A 23,089-nucleotide genomic window follows, 5' to 3' on the forward strand; every position below is an offset into this window, starting at 1 on the left:
CTTCTCAAGTCCATTTTATAGATGAGGAAATGTGACAATCAGAATTAAGTGACTTGCCCTGGGGCACATAGCTAATAAGTGTCTTGAGACCAGATTTGAACTCATGAAGATAACTCTTCCTGATTACTGATTGGTTCATATTTCTGCCAACAGTGTATCAGTGTCTCCATTTTTTCACATTCTCTCCAACACTTGTTGTTTTGCTCTTTTATTATTTTAGCCAGTCTTATAGGTATGAGATGATATACCAGAGTTGTTTTAATATGCACTTCCTTAGTCAATAATGATTTAGAGCATTTTTTCATTCTTCATCCCCAAACTGCCCATATCTTTTGATCATTTTATCAACTGGGAAATGGCTCACATTCTTATATATTTGACAGAGTTCTCTATATATTTTGGATATGAGAACTCTATCCAAGAACCTGTCTATAAAATTTTTTCCAAAATTATTGTTTTCCATCTAATCTTGACCTCATTGGTTTTATTTGTACAAAAATTTGAATTTAAACATTTCATAATTATCTATTTTACATCTCACAGTGATTTCTATTCCTTATTTATTCATTCATAAGTTCTCCTATCATAAATCTGAGAGGTAATATGTTCCCTGTCCTAATTTGCTTATGATATCTTGCTTTATACCTAGGGCATGTATCTATTTTGATCTTGTCTTGGTAGATGGTGTAAGATATTGATCTATATCTAGTTTCTTCTAGACTGCTTTCCAGTTTTTCCAAAATTTTTTTACCAAATTGTGAATTCTTGTTACAGAAACTTGGATCTTTACTTTTGTCAAAAATGAGATTATTATACTCTTTTACAATTGTTTGGTCATAATGTATATCATGATATATTGTTGTAGTCTCCTGGGTAATTTATTTAGGCTTTTGCATCTATGTTCATTAATGAAATTGACCTATAATTTTCTCTATTTTTGCTGTGCCAGTATTATATATCAGCACCATATTTTTTTCATAAAAGAAGTTTTGCAGTACTCTTTCTTTACCAGTTATTCTAAATCATTTATTTAATATTGGAATTACAAGATCTTTAATTGTTTGATAAAATTCACTTGTAAATATATCTGTTCCTAATGCTTCTTTCTTAAGAAGTTCATTTATGGCCTGTTCAATCTTTTTTTATAAAAATAGGTTTATTTAGATATTCTGTTTTCTCTTTGGTTAGTCTAGGCAATTTTTGTTGTTGTAAGTATTCTTCCATTTCACTTAAATTGTTAAAATTTTGGCATATAATTGGGCAGATTAACTCCCAATTGCTTTGATTTCATTTTCATTAGTGGTAAATTCAGACTTTTCATTTTTGATGCTAGTGATTTGATTTGATTTTCTTTTCTTTAAAATAATTTTAACCAGTGGTTTATTTTGTTGTCATTTTTTTTATCAAACCAATTCTTAGTTTTGTTTATTAGTTCAATGGTCCCTTTCCAATTTATTAATCTCATCTTTAATTTTTAGAATTTCTAGATTGGGATTTATTTGGTTTTTAACTGAGCATTTTAAATTTGTTCTTTTTTTGTTGTTGTTTTGTTTTTAAATTGTATACCTCATTCATTGATTTGCTCTTTCTCTATTTTTTTTGAAATGAACTTTTTTTCAGATATTCCAAGAATTCTTATTGCCTCTTCTCAGATGGTTTTCCAGGTCATTTGGAAGCATTTAAGATGTTTTCTCTTCTCTTATTTTTATTTTATTTAGTTTTATTTTTTCCTGCTGTGTAAGTTATCAGCTCTTCCTTGCCCAATTTTAATTTTTAATGAATTATTTACACAGTAGTTTTTGGGATCTCTTTCCAATTGGTTGACCTTTCTTTCATAATTTTCTTGCATTGCTTTCATTTTTTTCCCTCTAATTTTTCTTCAACCCCTCTCATTTGATTTTTAAAGTTTTTTTTTAAAGCTCTTTCAAGAACTCTGGGCTTGTGGCCATTTTTGTGTTTTCCCTGAAGTTTTAGAAGTAGATGTTTTACTTTAACTGTCTTCTGAATTTGAACCCATTTTTAATTTCTATTGAAGTTATTTGTGGTTGAGTTCTTTCTCTTTTGTTTGAGTAAAAGTGGTTTTTAAAAATGAGTAACTTCTTTATTTTTAGTATTAGCAACCTATTTCTTAATTGTAAATTTCATACTAGTGTTCTGTTCTTCCTGTTTGTAGCTTACACGCTAGTGTCTCAGGGTTTAGTTGTTGTTGTTATTTCCTGAGCTCTCTGGGGATCTTTCATCTCTTGGTTCTTTTAATTTCTATATTACAGCATTCCCAGGATTGCTACCACTTTTAACACTCTTACCCCTGTGTAGTTTCTACACAGGCCGTAAGTTTGTTCTTATCCCTCTGTCCTCTGGTTCACTCACTTGTGTGTATTACTCCTCTTCTTCAGCCACAGCTTGATACAGCCTACACAGCTGCCCCCAGGCCCTATAGTCTGTTTATTTGGTCACTAGATTACCACCCAGATCCTTTCCAGCTTCTTCCCAAATTGTTTTATATTGGACAGTTGTTTCTCTCTGCCCCTTTAACTATTTTTGCCACTTTAAAATTCACTCAAAGACACTTTTTAATTATTTGTAGGGGAATTTGGAGAGTGAGATAATTGTCCTATTCTGCCACCTTCCCGTAATACATTTATAGTAAGCACTTAATAAATGCTTATTGATTTATCCTTGCACTCTTAGTTCTAGCTACCTTGGTTTAATATCATATAGGACATTATCTCTTGCCTTCATGCCTTTTCCCTGGTGTGCCCCATGCCTGGAAGACACTCCCTCTGCATTTCTCCTCTTAGAATCCAGTTTCCTCCTGCTAGCATTCTCTCTTTCTCTCTCTCTCTCTCTCTCTCTCTCTCTCTCTCTCTCTCTCTCTCTCTGTCTCTGTCTCTGTCTCTCTCTCTGTCTCTGTCTCTCTCCCTCCCTCCCTCTTCCTCTTTCCTCTCTCCTTCTCTCTCTCTCTTTCTCTCTCTGTCTCTGTCTCTCTGTCTCTGTCTCTCTCTGTCTCTCTCAGTCTCTCTCTGTCTCTCTGTCTCCCTCTCTCTCTCTCTCTCTCTCTCCTCCTTCTCTCTCTCTCCTCCTTCTCTCTCTCTCTCTCTCTCTCTCTCTCTCTCTCTCTCTCTCTCTCTCTCTCTCTTTCTCTCTCTCTCTCTCTCTCTCTCTCTCTCTGTCTGTCTCTGTCTCTTTCCTTCTCTCCCTTTCTCCCTGTCTCTGCCTCTGTCTGCCTTTCTCCCTCTCTTGGCCAAAGATAGTTACATTCATAAATAGACAGATACTTAAAGATACATGTTAATTCCCTGGCAGAATATAACAAGCTCCTTAAAGGCAGGGGTTATTTCCTTTTTGTACCTGGTACCTAGAATATGGGAAGCATATTTGTTGATTGTTTTACTCTCTGAAGTGAGTGGTAATAAATGTTTTGGAGACATGAACTTCATGACTGACTTACTCATCACTCTATTCCTGGTCCATATATTTCATCATCTTTCTCCTTTTCTTCTTTTTTCTCTCCCCAAGTCCTGTAACTAGGATCTGGGTGAGAAGTCAGTCTGTATTCTGCCTTTTTTAAGCAGTTTCTTTGTTTGGACTTGGGTGCCCTTGGATTGATGTCTCTGCAGAATGCCAGGCTTGGACCTCTTGGATTTATAGGGATTATCCTGGCTACTATTTCAGCGAAATGAGGATTGAAAGAGAAATAGCCATTGTGTGGCATGTTTGGGGTCTGAAGAAGGAGGATGGGGACTTCCTTACAGGATCAAGGATACGGGACTTGTATGCTGATGAATGTGTTCTCCATGGGGGTAGCTATAGCAGTGCTTGATCTCCATCCATGCCTTCTTGTCTATAAATCCCCCATAGAAGATCTACCCAGTGTATGGGGAAACCTCCTCTAGTGTTTCATGGTTACAGTACTCTGGCTCTCCTCTGATTTAGCTATTCCTTGGTTTCATGACATCAAACTGGCTCCCTGCTACTTAAAATATGCCCCTGTGATATAAAAGTCACGACTGGTCCTATGCCACCGTCTACTTAGACCCACTCTGTGAGTGTATAGCCATTGCCTTTTAGTAACTGGCAATTGTCGTTCTTCTGAGAGAAGCTGGTTTATGCTTCATAGCTATATAGTTTTACTGTGAGAATACAAATGTCATTTTTCTCCTTCTCCAGAGAAATAGGGTATGTACTGCTGTAATAAGCACCTGGAATCCATGTTAAAAATAGCATACTAGAATTCCTTTGAATGTGGTTTGCATGATTACACATGTTTAACCCAGATCAAGTCACCTGCCAGCACCAGGAAGAGGAAGAGAAAGGAAGGAGGGAGAAAAATTCGATCATGTAACTTAGGAAAACTTGTGTGGAAATTTGTTATTACATGTAATTGTTAACAAATTTTAAAAAATTCCTTTGCTGTCAAGGAATTTATAGCTTAATTCTGGAATTTCTTCAAGGGAGACCACTTGTGAAAAGGTTAAGGAGCTTTAAATTTATTTTTAGAAGTTCTTTTTTTTTTTTTGGTCATGAATTTGACACCATGTATAGGAACGTTTCACTATACAAAGAGGAATGAAAAAGACTGGATATAGTACCAGGAAATGCTATCCAATTTGTCATTCATGGGACAGGAAAGCCCTCCTAGCTGAAGCAAGATTCTCTTTGAGGGAAAAGGGAAGCAGCATATCCAAGCAAGTCAAATGACTTCATCCTTTGATGGAGAAAGCCCAGAAATCTTTACTCAAGAGCCTTGGGAATAGCAGTGGCCTTCAGACCACTAGGACTGCTGTTAGCCCATTCCCCACAGCCATCATTGAGGGAAGAAATCATTGTGGAGAAGGAGCCAACAACTGCTGACACCAAGGTGGATAAGCATAAGAGCTCTGGGAATGGCTACACCCCTGGACCACTAGTCCTGCTAGTAGGCCATCCCTTACTGTCAGCATCTTGGGAAGCAACCCATGAAGATGTATGGAAACTGACAGCTGTTCCTATAGATTCTATAGCCACAGTTACCGAAGACCCAGAAAAGAAAATTATTGTCACCAGAAATCCTTAGCACAGTCAGGGCTCAGCAACAGAAACTGATCATGATTTTATAAGTGGAAATGTCATTAAAGTAGAAGCATTTTCATCTACTTTCCCATTGTACCCTAAGCACTATGGAACTTTCCATCTGACTTGTAGCTGAAACATCTACGAATTGACCTTCTTCAGTTAGAATATTAATTCCTTGAGAGCAAAGATTGCCTATTGCTTTTGGTATATACTGTGTGCTTAACACATGCATTATTCATTCACTGTATAGTTCTCTTTTTCATTTAAATTCTAATTTGATAGTTCTAACATTGCATTTTTGTGTTGTTCCCTTCTGAATCCCCCCACCTTTTAAAAATGATTCATTTTTTTAAATTCTGTTTTTAAAATATTGCTATCATTAGCTTTCAGCTCTTTCCCTACCATGGGGGGGAAAAAAAACGTACCTTACAACAAATAAGTATAGCCCCACCATACAAATTCGTACATTGAAAGGGCTTTTTATAGGAGATTGAAGCACTTTGGTGTATAATCTTCCTGCCAAGGATATACTTTGATTCATTCTCCCGTTGGTTGGGCTTTCCATGCAGGCATCTGTCGCTGATTAAGGTGCTTGATGTTGGCCAAAGATTCGTGGTAAACCGAGTCCAGGATCACATCCAGAGCAGGATTGTCTATTACCTGATGAACATCCACGTTCAGCCCCGGTCCATCTACATTTGTCAACATGGAGAGAGTGAGTACAACATCCAAGGAAGGATTGGCGGAGACTCTGGCCTTTCTGTCCGGGGGAAGAAGGTAAGGGCAAAGAGCAAGGTGGGGCATGGTTCCTCTTTAATTAAGAGAGATAATCATATAGTCTGATAGGAGTTGGTGAAATGCTGAATTTTCTTATGCTGCATCTGTATGAGTCAGGGAAGGAATGGATTTGTGAGGCCAAGAGGCATAAAATGTGTTTGTTGGGCATATGCCCTGATTGAGATTCTGGTCTTTTTAGTAATAATAATGGGGAGAGGCATCACTGGGTGATAGACTATGAGAGGAGAATTCTCTGCTTCTCAAGAAGAGAGAAAATAGTGCCGTGCTCCAGCATCCAAACTCTCCATGTTGCCTCTTGAAAATTTCAGTTCTCCATTGCCCTGAGGGGATTCCTTGAAGATCAGAACTTGAAAGATCTTAAGATATGGACCAGCCAACTTAAAAGTACCATCCAAACAGCAGAAGCCCTCAACCTACCTTATGAACAGTGGAAGGCACTCAATGAACTCGATGCTGTAAGTATATCTTTTTGGCCATTGGAATAAGAGGACCTGGGGTTTGAAGGGTGGAGAAAAGGATGTTTTATTAATTTAGCTAGGTTAGAAAGAGGGCAAATGAGGACTGCCTGTGCCCATACAAGTAATTTTTAGATATTCTAACAATCTCTTCCCATCTTTGGCCTACAAACTTGGCCTTGGTAGTTTTAGCAGTGGAACCTTTCTGTGTTGTGTATGCGTGTGTGACATTGGGTTGTTTTTCCCAGGGAGTGTGTGAAGAGATGACCTATGATGACATCAAGGCAACTTACCCTGAGGAATATGCTCTTCGTTCTCAGGACAAATATTATTACCGCTACCCTACTGGAGAGGTATATTTGTTGGGATGTGGCTTTCGCCTTCAAAACAGCTGGTTCACCTTTTTTATTTTATTTTATTTTTTGTAGCAAACCTTCTTTCTCAGTCTGCATTCATTCCCTCATATACTAAATATTTATTGAATGCTTATGCTATGCATGGCACTGTGAAACTGGAAGTGGTTGCTGGGCCTTGGATCAGGCTCAGAGCAAAGTTTGTTTTGGATATCTCTCTGTATGTGCTTTGCATTTAATACGCCAGTCATTAGATAGGCTAATAGGAACTTGGACAGGCAGGCATCTGAGGGTCCAAGAGGAGATATATTTATTCCTAATTTTGTTTCCTCTGGGCAGATGGGAAACTTCAGTGGATGGTGATTCTCCTATTTTTTGGGCAAAATTGATATACAAAATCTAGCCGATAGAAGATTGAAAGTGATTTAATCACATTATAAAACATAACTTTTATAATTTGCCTCAAGATTTTAATTTTTGAAAAAAAAATTTTTTTCCACTTTGATTTTATTTTATTTATTAGCATCTTTTATTTTTATATTGCCTGCATTTCCAAACCTGTCCAGTACTCTGTATCTCAGAAGGGAGCTCCATTAGGTGTCCCTTCACTAATGAAATTATAGGTTCTATCCTTTTCCCTCCCCTGAAGGTGGGGAGGAGTGGTCTAGGTTCCTTGGAGGCAAGTTCTATGTGAGATGAGTAATCCACATTGGGAAGAAGTCTCTGGATATTTTCCCCTTGACAGTGGAACCAAGCAAGTGCTGTATGGTGTCTAGGAGGAAATCACCCACCTCATAGCGGTCTTCCCGGGAAACCAGAATACAGCCTATGGCCTCATTGCTGGCAAATTTTCATCTTCATTTTTAATGGAGAGAACTCCTAGCTCCAACTCCAATTCTCTTTTAAATTTTCTTACTTGCTGACAAGAAATGAAATCATCTTTGTCTTAACTGATCCAGGATGTGGATATTCTGTTTAACACAGAGACTGGTTCCACCAGCCCCATTCAATGGTGTAAGGGCCAGCTTGGATAACAACCTAATGTGTCCTTTTTTCTTCTGAAAGTGACAAATGGGCTTCTCCAATATGGAACAAAGAGGCAAAAGGAAAATGGTGACTGGTATATACCTCCTTCAGAAATTAACCCCCATTGCCTAGCCTTTGCCATTCTTCTGCCTTGGAACCAATACACAGTATTGATTCTAAGACAGAAAGTAAGGGTTTAAAAAAAAAAGAAAATTGCCACACCAAATCCTTAATGATACCAAGCAACCTGCCTTTTCTAGGAAGCCATTTTTTACTTTCATCTGGAAGGGGGTTAGTGTCTTTCTCCCTTTTCCCCCTTACTCTCATTTATGGGAGGCAGAGGTTTATCCTAGATTTTCAGCCTGATTCAGACTCCCTTCTGCATCAACTCTTGGCAAATGCTCATTTATAATTTTTCCTCAAAGAGCATGATTTAGTCCCCCTTCATTTATAGATGCACTTATCTCAGTGTCCTTGCCTTGGATGAAGCTTCTGGAAATATCCCTCTTGTCTTGCAGTCTTATCAAGACCTAGTTCAGCGCTTGGAACCAGTGATCATGGAGTTGGAGAGACAAGAGAATGTACTGGTGATATGCCATCAAGGTGTCATGCGTTGCCTTTTGGCCTATTTTCTAGATAAGAGTGCAGGTATTTCCTTTTTTTTTTCCCTTCTTGTGTGTGTGGTGGAGTGGGAAGTATTGCTTTTGGCTTTGGCATTCAGCTAATTTTAAGAAATAGTGTTTGTATTCTGTTAGTCAGAATCTCAGTGTTCCAACTCCAACCTTATGGTTCTAACGTTTCCCACATGATACCGTCTCCCCTCAGTTCTTCTCCTTAAGAAGCTCAATGTTGCTTATAAACTTTTATGGAGTCTATACATTTTTTCTTACTTTCAGCTTAGAAAAGTTGCTTTCTGTGAAAACTTCACAAATTGACAAGAGAGCATAGACCCCAACAGTTTAGTGATAGCATTAAGCCACCTGGAGAGGTGTCGTTGGAGCTTGAACTGAATCTTCAACACAGTCTCTTCATTGTGAAGGGTTTCCATGACTCTTAGGCCCTTCTCTGCTAAAGGATAGTTAGTTCCTGGAGATCTCTTGTTTGGAGCAGTGGTGCATGGTGCCATGATGGAGTCATGTCTCTTTCCCTTTCTTTCCCTAGATGAAATGCCATATTTGAAATGTCCCCTCCACACAGTATTGAAACTGACACCTGTGGCCTATGGTAAGTGGCTTTCCACTGGTCAAAGGAGCTTGTCCCCTGCACCTTTGCATCCTGGGATGTGGGAGCCCATTTTCTAATTAGCAGGACCTTCATTCTTTTAAATATTTTCTTTCCCTGTCTCTTAGGTTGCCGTGTGGAATCTATTTTTTTGAATGTAGAAGCAATAAACACACACCGGGAAAGGTCAGAGGTGAGTAGGTTACCTCCTACCTCTGGCTCCAGCTCAAGCCATACTTCTTGATCTTCTGGTTTAGGAAGCAAAGGATTCTTCTAGGGGCAGCTGTGGAGGACTTTTATGGAGTGAAAAGGGACTAGTTAATATGAAATATTTCAAAATAAAGTCCTCACTGTTGGCTTGTGTATTAAATCTTAACATGTAATTGTTGGCTCTTGTGATAACTTTTTGTTTCAAATAGACTCAGGTGAGTTTTTGCCTTCTCTTCCTTTTTGTGTATGTATATTAGATCTATCATCTTCCCTGCTTTCCCCTCGCCCCCTATCTATGGCTCATTCTCACATCTTTTCACATTTTATATTCACCTCCTTGTTGACACCATCTGACCTGAGAATTCAATGGAAAGTGAGGATAAATGTTCTTTTCTTTTTCTTCTTTTTTAATAACAGTTCCCATTATTTTCTTCTTTTCCTTCAGATAGATCTAGAATTTCAATACCATATTTTAGCATTCATTGATTGAATCAACATTGGCAATCACAATTTGGGCTTAGGTGTAGAATGACCAGAATAGAAAAAACAGGAGGGGATTAAGAGAGAAATGGAAAAAATGGAGAGAAGCTTTTCCAAAAATCAATGGTCATTATGTTAATGTGCTCTGCATCTGACTGATTTCTCCTCTTGAGATTTGAAACCATTTAGGTTGAATCTCTGACAGGAGAAATCAGATTTGAGACTGAACTGGAAGTAAGTCTAAACCCATTTTTATATAGGTTTATCTTTCTGGAAGCAATAATGTAGTAGAGAGTAGAGAGAGCTGACCACAAAGCCAAGATGACCTGGTTCACAGTATACCTCTTGGCATATACTGGCTGTGGGATCTAGGGCAAATCACCTTAATCTTCATCTTCTAACTCAATAAGATGTATAGAAGAAGATGACCTACTCTAGAAATCATCCCCTTACCTGGGAGTTTTCTAGATCAATAAAATTATTGAGCTAGACTCTAGTTATTAATATTTAATATCCCTTTGCCAGAGCTTTGATTCAGAGTCCCCTTTCCCATCAAAGCAACCAGTTGGCACCATTTCTTCTAACAGACCTAAGGAGCTTGGTCTTAGGACTTTGACTTGAGGAGTTTGCTCAAAACACTTCTTTTGGTCTCCAGTAGGGAATTTAACCAGCCTCAAGGCTAGATAAAATTAAATAGATGCTTCCAAGATTGGAAAAGCCATTTGAAATTCTTGGCCTGAGCCAATGATTTGAGCAGAAAAAAAAAACCCCTATCTTCACTAGTAAGTCTCCAAGAGCCATATATTCATTAGACATTTTACCACATCCCTACTGTGGCTTTTTTTCTAGGTATACACAGGTTGTTGAAGGGCAAGTTTCTATTTCTGGGGCTAAAGACTAAGGCCCGAAGACAGTTCCTGACTCCCAGCCAGAATCCAAACCATCCCAAAGAGAGTAGGGTCTGTTTTTTTAAAAATAGATCTCATAGACAGAAATTCTATCCTTTCAGGGACTTTTTCATCCAATTAGAAAATTAACAGACAATTTATTACCCTGTTGGTACTGGTTGACTGATTTCTGCCTCCCTGTTGACAAAAAATGATCAGTACCATAGTCAGTTCTTTATTGAACCTGTTTACTTCCTACCCCAAGTCTTCAAAGACTGTAAATAGTCTCACTGAAAAATAAATATGTTCTGTTGAGAAAGAGTTCCTTGATTTTTTTTTTGTCCAGGACCCTTGTTGGTTGCTGGGAGGCTGACGGAGACAGTTGTTTTTTCCCACTTGCTACTGTATTTTATCATCTTTTACCAGTGAACACTCTAGCTTCTTGTCTTCTGTATATCTGGTTTTATTTTCCCACTTCTATCTCTTTCCCTTAGTTTCTGGGAGCCTGAGGGAATTAGGAGGCTTGGAACAGCTTGCCTCTGTTCTAAAACAAAAGGGAGAATTGTTACTGATATTTCCTTCTTTCATCTGATGCCCTTGTCCTTACTTTTCTGCAAAATTCATGTTTATGCGTCTCTTCTGGGATAATCTGGGGAACAGATGCATGGGAGGGTAGGGGAGAAGCCCACTTGGGGGTTGTTGATTGAACAGACATTTTCCCCACCATAGTCATTTCCCAATGACCACTTGCTGTGTAAACAGCAGCCAGGTGGTACAGTGTCTACAACACTGGGTCTGGATTCAAGAAGACCCAAGTTCAAATCCAGCCTCAGATATTTCCTAGCAGTATAATTGGGCAAGTCACTTAATTTCTGTTTACCTCATTTTCTTCAGCTATAACATGGTGATAATAACAGCACCTACATCCCAGAGTTGTGGAAAGGATCAAATGAGATAATAAATATAAATATTTATACATTTATAAATATAAATAAACATTAGCTGCTGTTATGATTCTTATTATTGATCAAAGTCCAGAAACAGAACAAAAACTTTTTTCTTTTGTTTTATCTTCCATCCCTTTCTCCTTTCAGTCCTCCTCTATAACTGTCAACTTCTCTTATTTTGTCTTTGTCTCAATTAGGAAGCAAAGAAGGGACCTAACCCGCTCATGAGACGCAATAGTGTTACCCCACTAGCCAGTCCTGAACCCACCAAAAAGCCTCGCATCAACAGCTTTGAGGAGCATATGGCTTCCACTTCTGCTGCCCTGCCCAGCTGCCTGCCCCGGGAGGTGCCCACGCAAGTTAGTTTGACTCTTTTTTTTTTCTTGCTGTCACTTCTAAACCTACTGCAGAGAGAAGATCATAATCCAATTAAGGTTCAGTGATCTTCTTTCTTTCTAATGTGCCGTCCTGTAACCCCACTTTTTAAGGGGAGAACACAAAGTCCTCTCTCTGTGGTCCTCTGGACGAAGCAATAGCACGGTGGCATCTACTCACTTGATGCTTGATGGGACTGCATAGACAGACACCTGCCTTCCAGGCAGGTTCCTCCCTTGGCAGAATCAGGCAGAGCCAAAGAAATCAAATTAGTGGCTTCTGTCCTCTTCGCTCATGGAGAGGTCAGGCTCAGCTGGTGGCCCCTTCTGGAGTGGACTCTTAGCTCAAACGGGGACTCCCTCGCCGGAGGGCTTTGTCTGACTAGATCCCATCAGGAAGAAAGGTATCTGGTCCTCCACTGGCTCAATCTGATTTAGTGGTGATCTTTCTCTGCCCCATGCCCATCTCCCTGTTGGAGGAAAATGTTTGGAATCATGAACAAGACCACTTTTGTGAGGTAATAATGAGTGGTTGACTGTATTATGGTAGAAGAAGCCCCCATTCCCAGAGTATCAGAAGCGACTATGACTCACCAAGCTAACTTGGAAAATGATCACTTATGTCTAATGGTTGGCTATTGGGGTTAGGTAGGGTGGAGGTCAGGGCTATATGTTGAATGCAGGATGTGGAAAAGTTTTTAAAAGCCATTAAAAAACCCTTTATAAATCCCTTCAGTGATCAAATGTAGGTATATGATCAATCTTTTTTTTATTAAGATATTTTATTTTACTAATTACACGTGATAATTTATTAATAGATAAGTTTTATGAAGTTATCAGATCCAAATTGTCTCCCTTCCCTCCCCGTCCCAGAGATGGGAAGCAGTTTGACCTGGGTTATCCAGACAGTTAGCATTATATTTTGTTTTACTAATGTAAAAATGGAGATTTGAACCCCAGACTTCAATCCCCAGAAGTCCTTGGTACTTCCCAGAATTCCCTATAATCTCACCGGAGTTTGCACCTGGATGAGATCACAATTTATTATTTAAAGGGCTCTCTGCCTCTCAAGAGCTCTCTTCCTCTACCCAGAAATTGCAACATGTTGTAAGTAGGCTGTGAATGGGCTAATTGTGCCCTAGGCACGTGGCTTATTGTTTTGTATCCTTGATTTCTAATAATCGTTAATAAACCTCATAAAATGTAATACTTTTATTACTAGAGACCAAATTTGATTTTTACACTACTTACATGTGATAATTTATTAATAGATAAGTTTTATGAAGTTATCAGATCCAAATTGTCTCCCTTCCCTCCCCGTCCCAGAGATGGGAAGCAGTTTGACCCGGGTTATTCAGACAAGCTAGCATTATGTAGTAGCATCGATCTTGCCATTCCCTTAGCCTCATCCTTACTTGCCCTTCTAAACCTCTCCCTGACCCATGACCCTCATGAGAGGTGAGCCAGCCTTTGAAAGACAGAGTGCTAGAGATTTTCTAAATCCGTGATGGAGAACGATGTTTATGTTTGCAAGTTTTATATTGCTTTGTTAGCTACAGATGATCACTCCTTAGCCCTCATCAACCTCCCTGATTTTGCTCCTGTTAAATCTACTTCTTAGAAAACTGTTTTTTTAAGCCTGTCATATCTGAGGATGTCTAGAACTTGGAGAGTAGGAAATTGCAGGTAGTGTCAGGGGTGTGATGGCACAAATGTGCAATGGTTACCTTCTTCCATTTTCCCTCCAAATCCCTTTCGATTTGGTACTGTGGCATTTTAGGGGAACATGGTGGAACCTGGGTGTCCCTGCCTTGCTCCCTCCCAGTCCCAATCAGTATCATCAAAGCTACCCCATTGCCCCGGGCTGCTGTTTTATCCCTCCCTTAGGCAGCCTGGTGGCCCCCCTCTGCTCACAGTGCACACTCCTCAATCAGCTTTCTCTCTCCTAAACTCAAGCAGCCTACCAGCAACCATGCCCGGCCACTATGAGTTTTTTGTTGTCGTTTTGTTTTTATTGCCCTGTATTTATCACAGTTTCTGTTGAACATTTTTTTTGGGAGGTGGTTAAGTATTATTTGGGAGGGTTTTTGCTTGCCAGCTCCCCTTCTAGTCCTCTGCACTCACCTGCCCCAGAACACATCATATGGTTTTTAAAAGGACATTGTGGGGGCAGTTGGTTGGCTCAGCGAATTAAGAGCCAGACCTAGAGACAGGAGGTCCTGGGTTCAAAAGTGGCCTCATATACTTCTAGCTGTGTGACTCTTATACAAGTCACTCAACCCCCATTGCCTAGGCCTTACTCCCTTCTACCATGGAACCAATATACCGAATTGATTTTAAGACAGAAGAGATGGGCTTAAAAAGATAGAGGATGTTGTCTAGTTGTGAAGGCATTTGTAATTGCTAAAAACCATCAGGGTAGACTTGAAGCCATAGCTATCCTTATAGCAACAGGGTTTGCCTTGATAGGCTAATTTGTGATTTCAAATGCTGTTTTTGTCTCCTCTTTTCCTACTGACTCCTCTCTCTACTTTTCTTCTCTCTGCAGCCTTTACTAGGGAAAGCCTGTTTGTAAGTATTTTTCTCTGAGCTGTTTTTAGCCCCTTCCTCCCCTTCCCTCCCGCCCTTCCCCATTTCCCTTCCTTTTTGGTTTTAGGGAGTCTGGAGTGTGTGCCTTGTGAGGTCTCCAGCGTTGTGGGTGGGGGGATTTGCGGAGAGAAGAAAAGAAAGACTTGAAAAAGTTGGTGCATTTTATGACTCAAGTGATGATTTTCTTTAGCACAAAGCTGCCTCTGTTTTGTATTGCTTTGCTATCCCTACCCCTGAGCATCCTCTTTCCCACTTGTTCTCTTGGGTTTCTATTTGCGATTGGTGATAACACTGAACACCACCAAGTTTTTTTTCAGGGTCAGGCGTTGGGGACTAATTTCAATAATGTCTCCTACCAGAAACCATTAAGCCTTAATAGTCAATGTAAATCAATTGGCTTTAGGTTTCCCATTGATGGTGTTTCATCAGGTATATTGTGTGATCTTTAGAAAGGGCCTATGTCTCTTAGAAGATAGGGAATTCCTAGCTTTCATGGCCTTTTAACCTTTTCTGTTAACTTCCTCTTTCTTGGCTATCTGTTAGGGACCTTCCAATAGCAGGCCCTGGGAAATTCCGTTTTTCAATAGCAACCTATGCTTCAGTCAATATTATTATCGGTCTAATCACTCTTCCCTGCCCATTTCCTTATTTAATGAGTCAGGTCACTTTTTTCAATATGTAAAATTAGAGAGTTGGAGATTTCTGTCTGATAAAAATAGAACAGTGGATCATTTCTTTTAAAATGGAAGTGTTCGGTCCCTCCTTTTTTTTTTTTAACAATATTTTATTTGGTCATTTCAAAACATTATAAATTGGAGCCAAAGATCATTTTCTCCCCCCCCCCAATAGCCGACACATGATTCCACTGGGTTTCACATGTGTTCTTGATTCGAACCCATTTCCATGTTGTTGGTATTTGCATTAGGGTGTTTATTTAGTCTCTCCTCAGTCATATCCCCTCAACCCCTATAGTCAAGCAGTTGCTTTTCCTCAATGTTTTTACTACCACTATTTGTCCTCTGCTTGTGGATAGTGTTTTTTCTCCTAGATCCCTGCAGATTGTTCAGGGACACTGCATTGACACTAATGGAGAAGTCCATTATGTTCGATTGTACTACAGTATATCAGTCTCTGTGTACAATGTTTTCTTGGCTCTGCTCCTTTCGCTCTGCATCACTTCCTGGAGGTTGTTCCAGTCTCCATGGAATTCCTCCACTTTATTATTCCTTTGAGCACAATAGTATTCCATCACCAACATATACCACAATTTGTTCAGCCATTCCCCAAATTGAAGGGCATCCCCTCATTTTCCAATTTTTGGCCACCACAAAGAGTGCAGCTATGAATATTCTTGTACAAGCCTTTTTCCTTATTATCTCTTTGGGGTACAAACCCAGCAGTGCTATGGCTGAATCAAAGGGCAGACAGTCTTCTATCGCCCTTTGGGCATAGTTCCAAATTGCCCTCCAGAATGGTTGGATCAATTCACAACTCCACCAGCAATGAATTAATGTCCCTACTTTACCACATCCCCTCCAGCATTCATTACTTTCCTTTGCTATCATGTTAGCCAATCTGCTAGGTGTGAAGTGATACCTCAGAGTTGTTTTGATTTGCATCTCTCTGATTATAAGAGATGTAGAGCACTTTTTCATGTGCTTATTAATAGTTTTGATTTCTTTATCTGAAAACTGCCTATTCATGTCCCTTGCCCATTTATCAATTGGAGAATGGCTTGATTTTTTGTACAATTGATTTAGCTCTTTGTAAATTTGAGTAATTAAACCTTTGTCAGAGGTTTCTATGAAGATTTTTTCCCCAATTTGTTGCTTCCCTTCTGATTTTAGTTACATTGGTTTTGTTTGTACAAAAGCTTTTTAATTTGATGGAGTCAAAATTATTTATTTTACATTTTGTGACTCTTTCTAAGTCTTGCTTGGTTTTAAAGTCTTTCCCTTCCCAAAGGTCTGACATGTATACTATTCTGTGTTTGCCTAATTTTCTTATAGTTTCCTTCTTTATGTTCAAGTCACTCACCCATTTTGAATTTATCTTGGAGTAGGGTGTGAGGCATTGATCCAAACCTAATCTCTCCAACACTGCCTTCCAATTTTCCCAGCAGTTTTTATCGAATAGTGGATTTTTGTCCCAAAAGCTGGGATCTTTGGGTTTATCATATACTGTCTTGCTGAGGTTACTTGCCCCAAGTCTGTTCCACTGATCCTCCTTTTTGTCTCTTAGCCAGTACCAAATTATTTTGATGACTGCTGCTTTGTAATATAGTTTGAGATCTGGGACTGCAAGGCCCCCTTCCTTTGTATTTTTTTTCATCAGCCCCTCCTTCTTAAAGGAAAAGGGTCACTACAGTTTTTCTGTGATCTTGTCTTAGTGGATCTGTTTTGATCACAATATTTCCCTTTCACTTGACTTTATACAGTTACAACCTCCAGGAGTAAATAGGGAATATTTTAACAAAGTTTTATGTTTGGTCTCAGTTTTAATTAGGACTTCTGCATTGTCTATCTCCCCCTGCCCCCAACCATTTACTTATTGGAGTAAAGATCAAAATTGGCATCAAACTTGGTAGGAAGCATTTAAGAATCTTTAAGGATGAAACTAGACAGAGGACATCAAACAGGAAAAATGGAAAAGATCAGTTAAATATCTAGGACTGACTATAATCTCCACTAATGATAGTGTCATCACATTTGGATTCTTAAAAAAGCAAATTCTGCAATAGTAGCTCCACCTTAGAGTATATAGAGAAGAAGCAATACAGTTTCGAAGTCCAAATATGTCTAGAGCTTCTGCATTGTCTGCTTTTTCTCCATCTATTCACTTGTTAGAATAAGGATAAAAACCCCACCAATTATGGGATTGAGTCTCAAGGTAATTGAAAGGAAGATAGTAGATTACTAGATGGATTGTGGATGTTTTTACCACAGAAAAGGAAGATGGAGGACATTCCAAGTACCTACTTGAAGCTGATCATATCTAAATATTCACTCAAGAGTTCACTCTAACTACTTACACAGAAGAAACTAAATGGATGAAGAATGCCTTTAGCCTGTACTAGGATATGTAGCTGGATGGACGGCCCATTCAAGTTCATCTGCATTTATAGTTTGGACAGTTGCTTCAGAGGAATGCTCTCATTCTCTGGTTCCTCTAGTCTGTGGAACTTTTGATCCTAGGTCATCCCATAGGATTGACAGCCCTGGAATAGGAATATATTCTGGTTTCTCAGGGTTAGTCTTGTACTACCTACAAGGTCCCCTACTCCAGAACAGACCCATTTCATTGACAGATGCATTCTCCTATCAATAGCGGGATGGATGCAAAGGAGTAGTGCAATGTGAGCTCCCAGTCATTCTAGTGCATGAAACTAGAGAGAGCAGTCCGTGGGATCTTTTAGACCCAAACCTACCAACAAGTATACTGCAGTCAAAGGCTGGAAGGTAGTTGATGAAATGATGCCAATCGTTGCTTTCAATTCTTTGGCCAAATCCACATTCCAAAAGAGGTGAGGCGTCTCCCCGCTGGGGCTTGTTTATAATCTCTGCTGGTGTTATTTTAAAATTTCATCTATATATTACAAAAGAAAATAGTTGAAAAGACAATTTTCTTCCTATTCTGTCTTTCCTTGCCCTACTCTACATTGAGAAGACAAGCTGCTGTAAAAATTAAATTTAGTCTCTAGTAATAGAAATATTATATTTTATGAGGTTTATTAAAGATTATTAGACATCAAGGATACAAAATAATAAACCACATGCCTAGGGCTGATTAGCCCATTTACAGCTTACTTACTATATCTTGCAGTGGCAGAGTAGAGCAAGAGCAAGCATAGAAGAGGAGTTAAATACTAATTGTGATCTTGCTCAGGTAGAGACTCAGGTGAGATTATAGAGAATTCTGGGAAATACTCAAGGACATCTGGGGATTGAAGTCTAGGGTTCAAATCTCCATTTTACATGCTCTGTCCAAGTTCTCAGTTTTCCCCTTACTAATATTTGAATAATGAAATATGGCTCAGGGCATCCCCTTTTGTCCCCTCACATCTCGGCCTGTGTTAGGACCAACTCTTCCTGGGGAATGTGGCAGCATTGTTTGGAGTGTTATTGCAAAGCATCTTCTCCACCTTAATTCCCTTTCCTTCCTTTTTCTCTTTGTGTGATGGAATCATGAGTGCTGGGTGTGCTCCGCTGAGTGTCTTGTATGAGTGGTGCTTGCCACCAGCCCAGGTTTGTTCTTTAGAGACTTGGTTTGTGAGAGGAGCCTACAACAGTGTCGCATCTTGCGATGCTGAGCTGTAGGTTGGTACGAGAGATATCTGGACTGTTCTTCTCCTCCTCTCTCTCCATAGTGATACTTTGGTAATAACCTAAACTATAGGACCTTGAAAAAATCACTTTCATCTTCCTAGACCTCTCTTAGGGGGAGTAGCCTTGTGGTTTCTTTGTTGTTTTATTTTTGAGACCCTTGGATGGAAAAGAATCCACTGACTAGGTTGAAATGACTCATGCTAAACAGTGGGATGAGAATCTTTTTTAAAAAATATATATATTGATAGATTTTAATATAATTTATTTTTTAGTAAGCCTTTGGATTTTATTTTCTATATTTAAAAACTTTTGCATAGAGGGTCCATAGGTTTCAGCAGAATGTGGAAAGGGTCCATGATATACACAAGGCTTAAGAACGTCCAATCTAGTGTGTTTGGTTTTTGTTTGTGGGGTTTGTGTGTGGCAATGGTACTTCCTGTCAAGACCACTTTTGTCAAAATTGGTACGTGAGCCCTAGTGATTTTGGTCACTAGCTGAAGTGCCCCTGGCCGACTTCATCTATATCCATCTCCCCAGCATTGTTCCTGACTTTCTGGATAGTTCCTCTATTTCCCCACGCTCAGGTCAGAAAGCTTTCCATTCTGGGTATTCATAGCTTTTGGCTCTCTAATTTGAGCTTATTATTTATGAGCAGATTCTTTATGGCCATTTTAACATTCCAGTGATCCTTTTCAGCCAATTAAACTGTCAGCATAACTTTGGGAAGGAGAACTTAGCCATGTACAAAGTACCCACCGAACCACTAAATGATACCAGGGAAGAAATTTTCCCCTGAGGCAACCAGGACAAGCATACTTCCTCCAGAGAATCTTTTCTACTATATTTTTAACTATTTGGTCCCCCGCCCCCCCAAGCTTCATGGCTTTTCCTACCATCTCTTCCTCTTTTCCTATAACAGAAGAAAGATCTGTGTGTGTTTTCTTTCTTCCTTTTTTTAAAAGCATACGTGCCCATGGCTAACTCTACTACTTTTGACTTGGTGGTTTTGATAATAAATTTACACTGGCTCCCCAGGATCCCTTGGCCTTTCTGGGCCTGATGCTGTAGAGGGCTATGTTTGCTAGCTTTTTTTTCCCCTGTGTATCTGGAAGGGGATCTCACCTGCATGATAATGACTCTTTTGTTTTGGGAGACCAAGTGGAAATGGACTAATTCTTTTTTTTCTCTTCTCCCTCAAAACAGAACCTGAATAATTCACAGAACCAATATTGACTCTCCCTGGAACTCTGAAACAAATGAAACCAGTTGCATTCCATCGCCATTTCTGAAGCTTGGCTTGTGCTCCTCCATTTAACCTGAAGCCCAGATAATCCCAGCTGCTTCTTTCATAAACTGACCAAACTACCTGGGTGAGGAGGGCACTGATCAAATGAAAATTCAGTACTCTGATCATCCAACTGTGTTGTGATGACCTAAAGGCAGTCTATAGCCCTCCTAGTGTAAAGAATCCATCATTTTCCATTTTACTTCTTCCTTATTTTTCCCCATTATTCCACACTTCATTTTTGATGATTGTCTCTTTATAGCGACCTCTCTGGAAAGGCTTTGGAAGTGTGGGGAGGGATAAATTAGCTGAGGAGGAACGCCTCTGCTCCTTTTCTCTCCTTCTGCCTTATCAGGAGATGTTTTAAAATGATGGGTCAGATTTTTCTTAAGAAAATTCAAAATGGCCACCCTCCAGAAGAAACCATTAGCTTTTTGTATTAGTCTCTGAAAACAGTACTTATTTTAAGAGTGGAATCAATGCGCGGAGGATTTGGATTTGGAATGGATCTCTTCCCCCTCTGGAATTACTGAGTCAGAAATCTGCCTTTCGACTAAAACAAAGACATTGCCTTCCTCCATTTGTTTTCATTCAGAGTTTCTGATCTTTCTCTAAGCAGAATGTGAGAATGGACTCCCATCACCCCTTGTCCAGAGGGTCAAGGGTTTTTCTGAGTTTGAGAAGACACTGCTCTCTTTGAACAACTTGTATTTGCACCTTTTGTGGAAGAAGGATGAAAATCTGCACCTTTATTTCCTGGAACTTGGACATTGAATCATGCCTCCTAGGAGCTGTGTCCGCCTGTGAAGGAAGCATCATCATGCTTAGGTAGACCAACAGGGTCAGGAAGCGTCCTTGGGGCTTGTTTCCTGAAAAGTTTTGGATCACTGGGTTGAGAATGGCTTGGTATAAAACCAGTTGGCCATTGTCTTCTCCTTCTAAAGTAGACGGAGCTCCGCAGTCAGTTGACTACCCTGGAAGGTTGAGGGAAGAGAAGAGATGAGAAGAGATCCTCTCTAGGATTCTCTTCTCTGCCCTCTCTTTCAGGGTGTCTGAGGAAGTCAAAGGCCCAGTTTCAGTTCAGAATTAGGGAGCATTTGTAGTATCTGTAGCATTAGACCAGGTGCTAAGGACAGGGGAGATAGGGGCACGGCTACAGAAGTTGGCGTTATCCCTGTTGTGATGTCACACTCTTTGGAGTGCGGGAGTGAGGAAGACTTCAGTAATGCATGAATGCCCTTTAAATGCCATTTCCTCTTTGCCCAGTGTGGAGAGAGGAGCCCTTGTGGGGATTGCATATATTATGCTTAAGAGGTGAAAATAGGTGGGCAGGAGAAGAGAGACAGACCTCAGTGCCTCATATTTTAATCAATAAAATTTATTAACTCACTATTCAGTGCCAGGCACTGTGCTAAGGGCTAGGGCTAAAAAAAGAGGCAAAAGACAAGTCTCTGTCCTCAAGGAGGTTTAGTTTCCATTTAGTGCTCATGCCTGACCCTGTTTATGGGCAGCCTACTGACGAGTAGACTCACACCAATTGTCATAAACCTAAGATTTTCCCCCACCTTTTTTTTTTTACACCATTGTGCCATGTCAGCTACCCACCTCTCCTTGTGGATGTGCAAGCAGGAGCATGAGTGCATGTTTAATATGTGAACCATATAGTTTTGGACTCGTTTTGTTCTTATCATAGGTTTGCTGGTGTCTGCTTTCTTGGCCTCATTTCTGTTTTTAATTGACAAAAGGGGCCAAGAATAGAATTTTGTTTAATATGAAGGTCTCTAATCTCTAGTGTGTTTTTTTCCCTCTTTATTTAAAACAGTGATCTGGCTTTACCTAATGAGAGAATTTTAATTTGGGAAGAATTAAGGAGGATGAGTATATCCAGAGATCCTGGAGATGATGTTACTTTCCTTAGAAGCATGTAGTAGCCTGAGCTACACTGAAACATTTTATTAAGGGGTGTGCTTGATGTACTTGGGGGAGGTCTTGCTGGGACTACTGACTTTTCTTTTTCCCATGTTTCCTTGGAATCAGTTTTTTCTGAACTTTGTATATTTGTTTGGGGGGCACAACTTTTTTTTTTTATCCCCCCTATTCTATATTGAGAGTGACAGAACTCTTTTTTTTTAAGAATTAAGGAAGGGGAGAAACTGATTGAACCACATCTATGATACTGTTTTTATTTGTAATACTTGAAATTTATTTTTTTAATGTTATTTTGATAGCAAAAATGCTATTTATTTATTTAATGTGTATGATGGCACCAGGTGAGAGAGAGAGAGAGAGAGAGAGAGAGAGAGAGAGAGAGAGAGAGAGAGAGAGAGAGAGAGAGAGAGAGAGAGTGAGTGAAATATTGGGGGGTTGGGGAGGGTTGTTTTGTTTTTTCCCTAAACTTGTGAGCTATTAGGTGTGCTTCATGTTTGTCTTAAATAATCACCTGGGATAAAACTCTGCTAGCTTGTAAACAGGGTATGCCTTTCAGAAATTTGTATATTTTGCAATTGCTAGATAAATAAAATATCTTGTTAAAGTATACCGATGGGATCTGGCTGGTTTTCATTGGGAAAAGAACTTACTGTTTTGTTGTTACTGTTTTTATTATAAATAGCATAATTTTGCTATGTATCCCAGATATGAAAATTCTTCTCTTGGAGCTAAAATTCTTCAAACCCCTCCTGGGCTTTACAGAAACTCTAAAGTTCCTGAATTTGAGGAAGACTTAAGACATATAATTCAATAAGTATTAGGGCCCGAGTTAAAGCAAGATATTGCTCATAGACTCATTTTTATTCTATTGAAATTCAAAAGTCAATTTCATACAGACATTTAGGATTTTAAATATGATGACCTGAATTGCAAAGCAAGTGAAACTGAGTTTTGAGACACTGGGGAATAGAATGGGAAATGGGACCAAAAAGATAAGTGGAATGATCCCAGATTGCCTTGTGGTTAAACTAACTTTCCCCCTCCATTTTCCAAAAATTTTCTCTGATTCAAAATTATTTCAGTCTTCCTTCTCCCTTCCGTCTTCCTTCTCTATCCTTCAGTTTTCCCAAACATCAGTGACTAGAAATTTGTAAA

At 39.4% G+C, this 23,089-nt stretch overlaps 1 protein-coding gene and 1 long non-coding RNA gene across 5 annotated transcripts in view; one reads left to right on the plus strand and one right to left on the minus strand.

The window, feature by feature from the left end:
- The window catches only part of PFKFB3 (6-phosphofructo-2-kinase/fructose-2,6-biphosphatase 3), a 135,351-nt gene extending 112,808 nt beyond the window's left edge, over positions 1-22,543 (plus strand). For 2 of the 4 annotated variants that reach the window (XM_056799428.1, XM_007503930.3), the window contains 9 exons: positions 5,625-5,832; positions 6,162-6,308; positions 6,557-6,661; positions 8,206-8,335; positions 8,849-8,911; positions 9,037-9,101; positions 11,630-11,791; positions 14,355-14,377; positions 19,924-22,543. In XM_056799428.1, coding sequence (XP_056655406.1) covers positions 5,625-5,832; positions 6,162-6,308; positions 6,557-6,661; positions 8,206-8,335; positions 8,849-8,911; positions 9,037-9,101; positions 11,630-11,791; positions 14,355-14,377; positions 19,924-19,930 — 910 coding nt within the window. In that variant the 3' untranslated portion in view covers positions 19,931-22,543. The remainder of the gene's footprint in view (positions 1-5,624; positions 5,833-6,161; positions 6,309-6,556; positions 6,662-8,205; positions 8,336-8,848; positions 8,912-9,036; positions 9,102-11,629; positions 11,792-14,354; positions 14,378-19,923) is intronic. The other 2 variants (XM_007503932.3, XM_007503929.3) reach the window with 1 other exon arrangement.
- Positions 10,708-12,354, minus strand: LOC103099752 (uncharacterized). The gene is made up of 2 exons (XR_008912218.1): positions 11,988-12,354; positions 10,708-11,029 (listed from the first exon to the last, which is right to left on the minus strand). It is a non-coding gene; the product is annotated as an uncharacterized LOC103099752 (long non-coding RNA).
- Positions 22,544-23,089: the final 546 nt, after the last annotated feature.

Source organism: Monodelphis domestica, chromosome 5 (genome assembly GCF_027887165.1).
Source record: "Monodelphis domestica isolate mMonDom1 chromosome 5, mMonDom1.pri, whole genome shotgun sequence".
Classification (NCBI taxonomy): Eukaryota; Metazoa; Chordata; class Mammalia; order Didelphimorphia; family Didelphidae; genus Monodelphis; species Monodelphis domestica.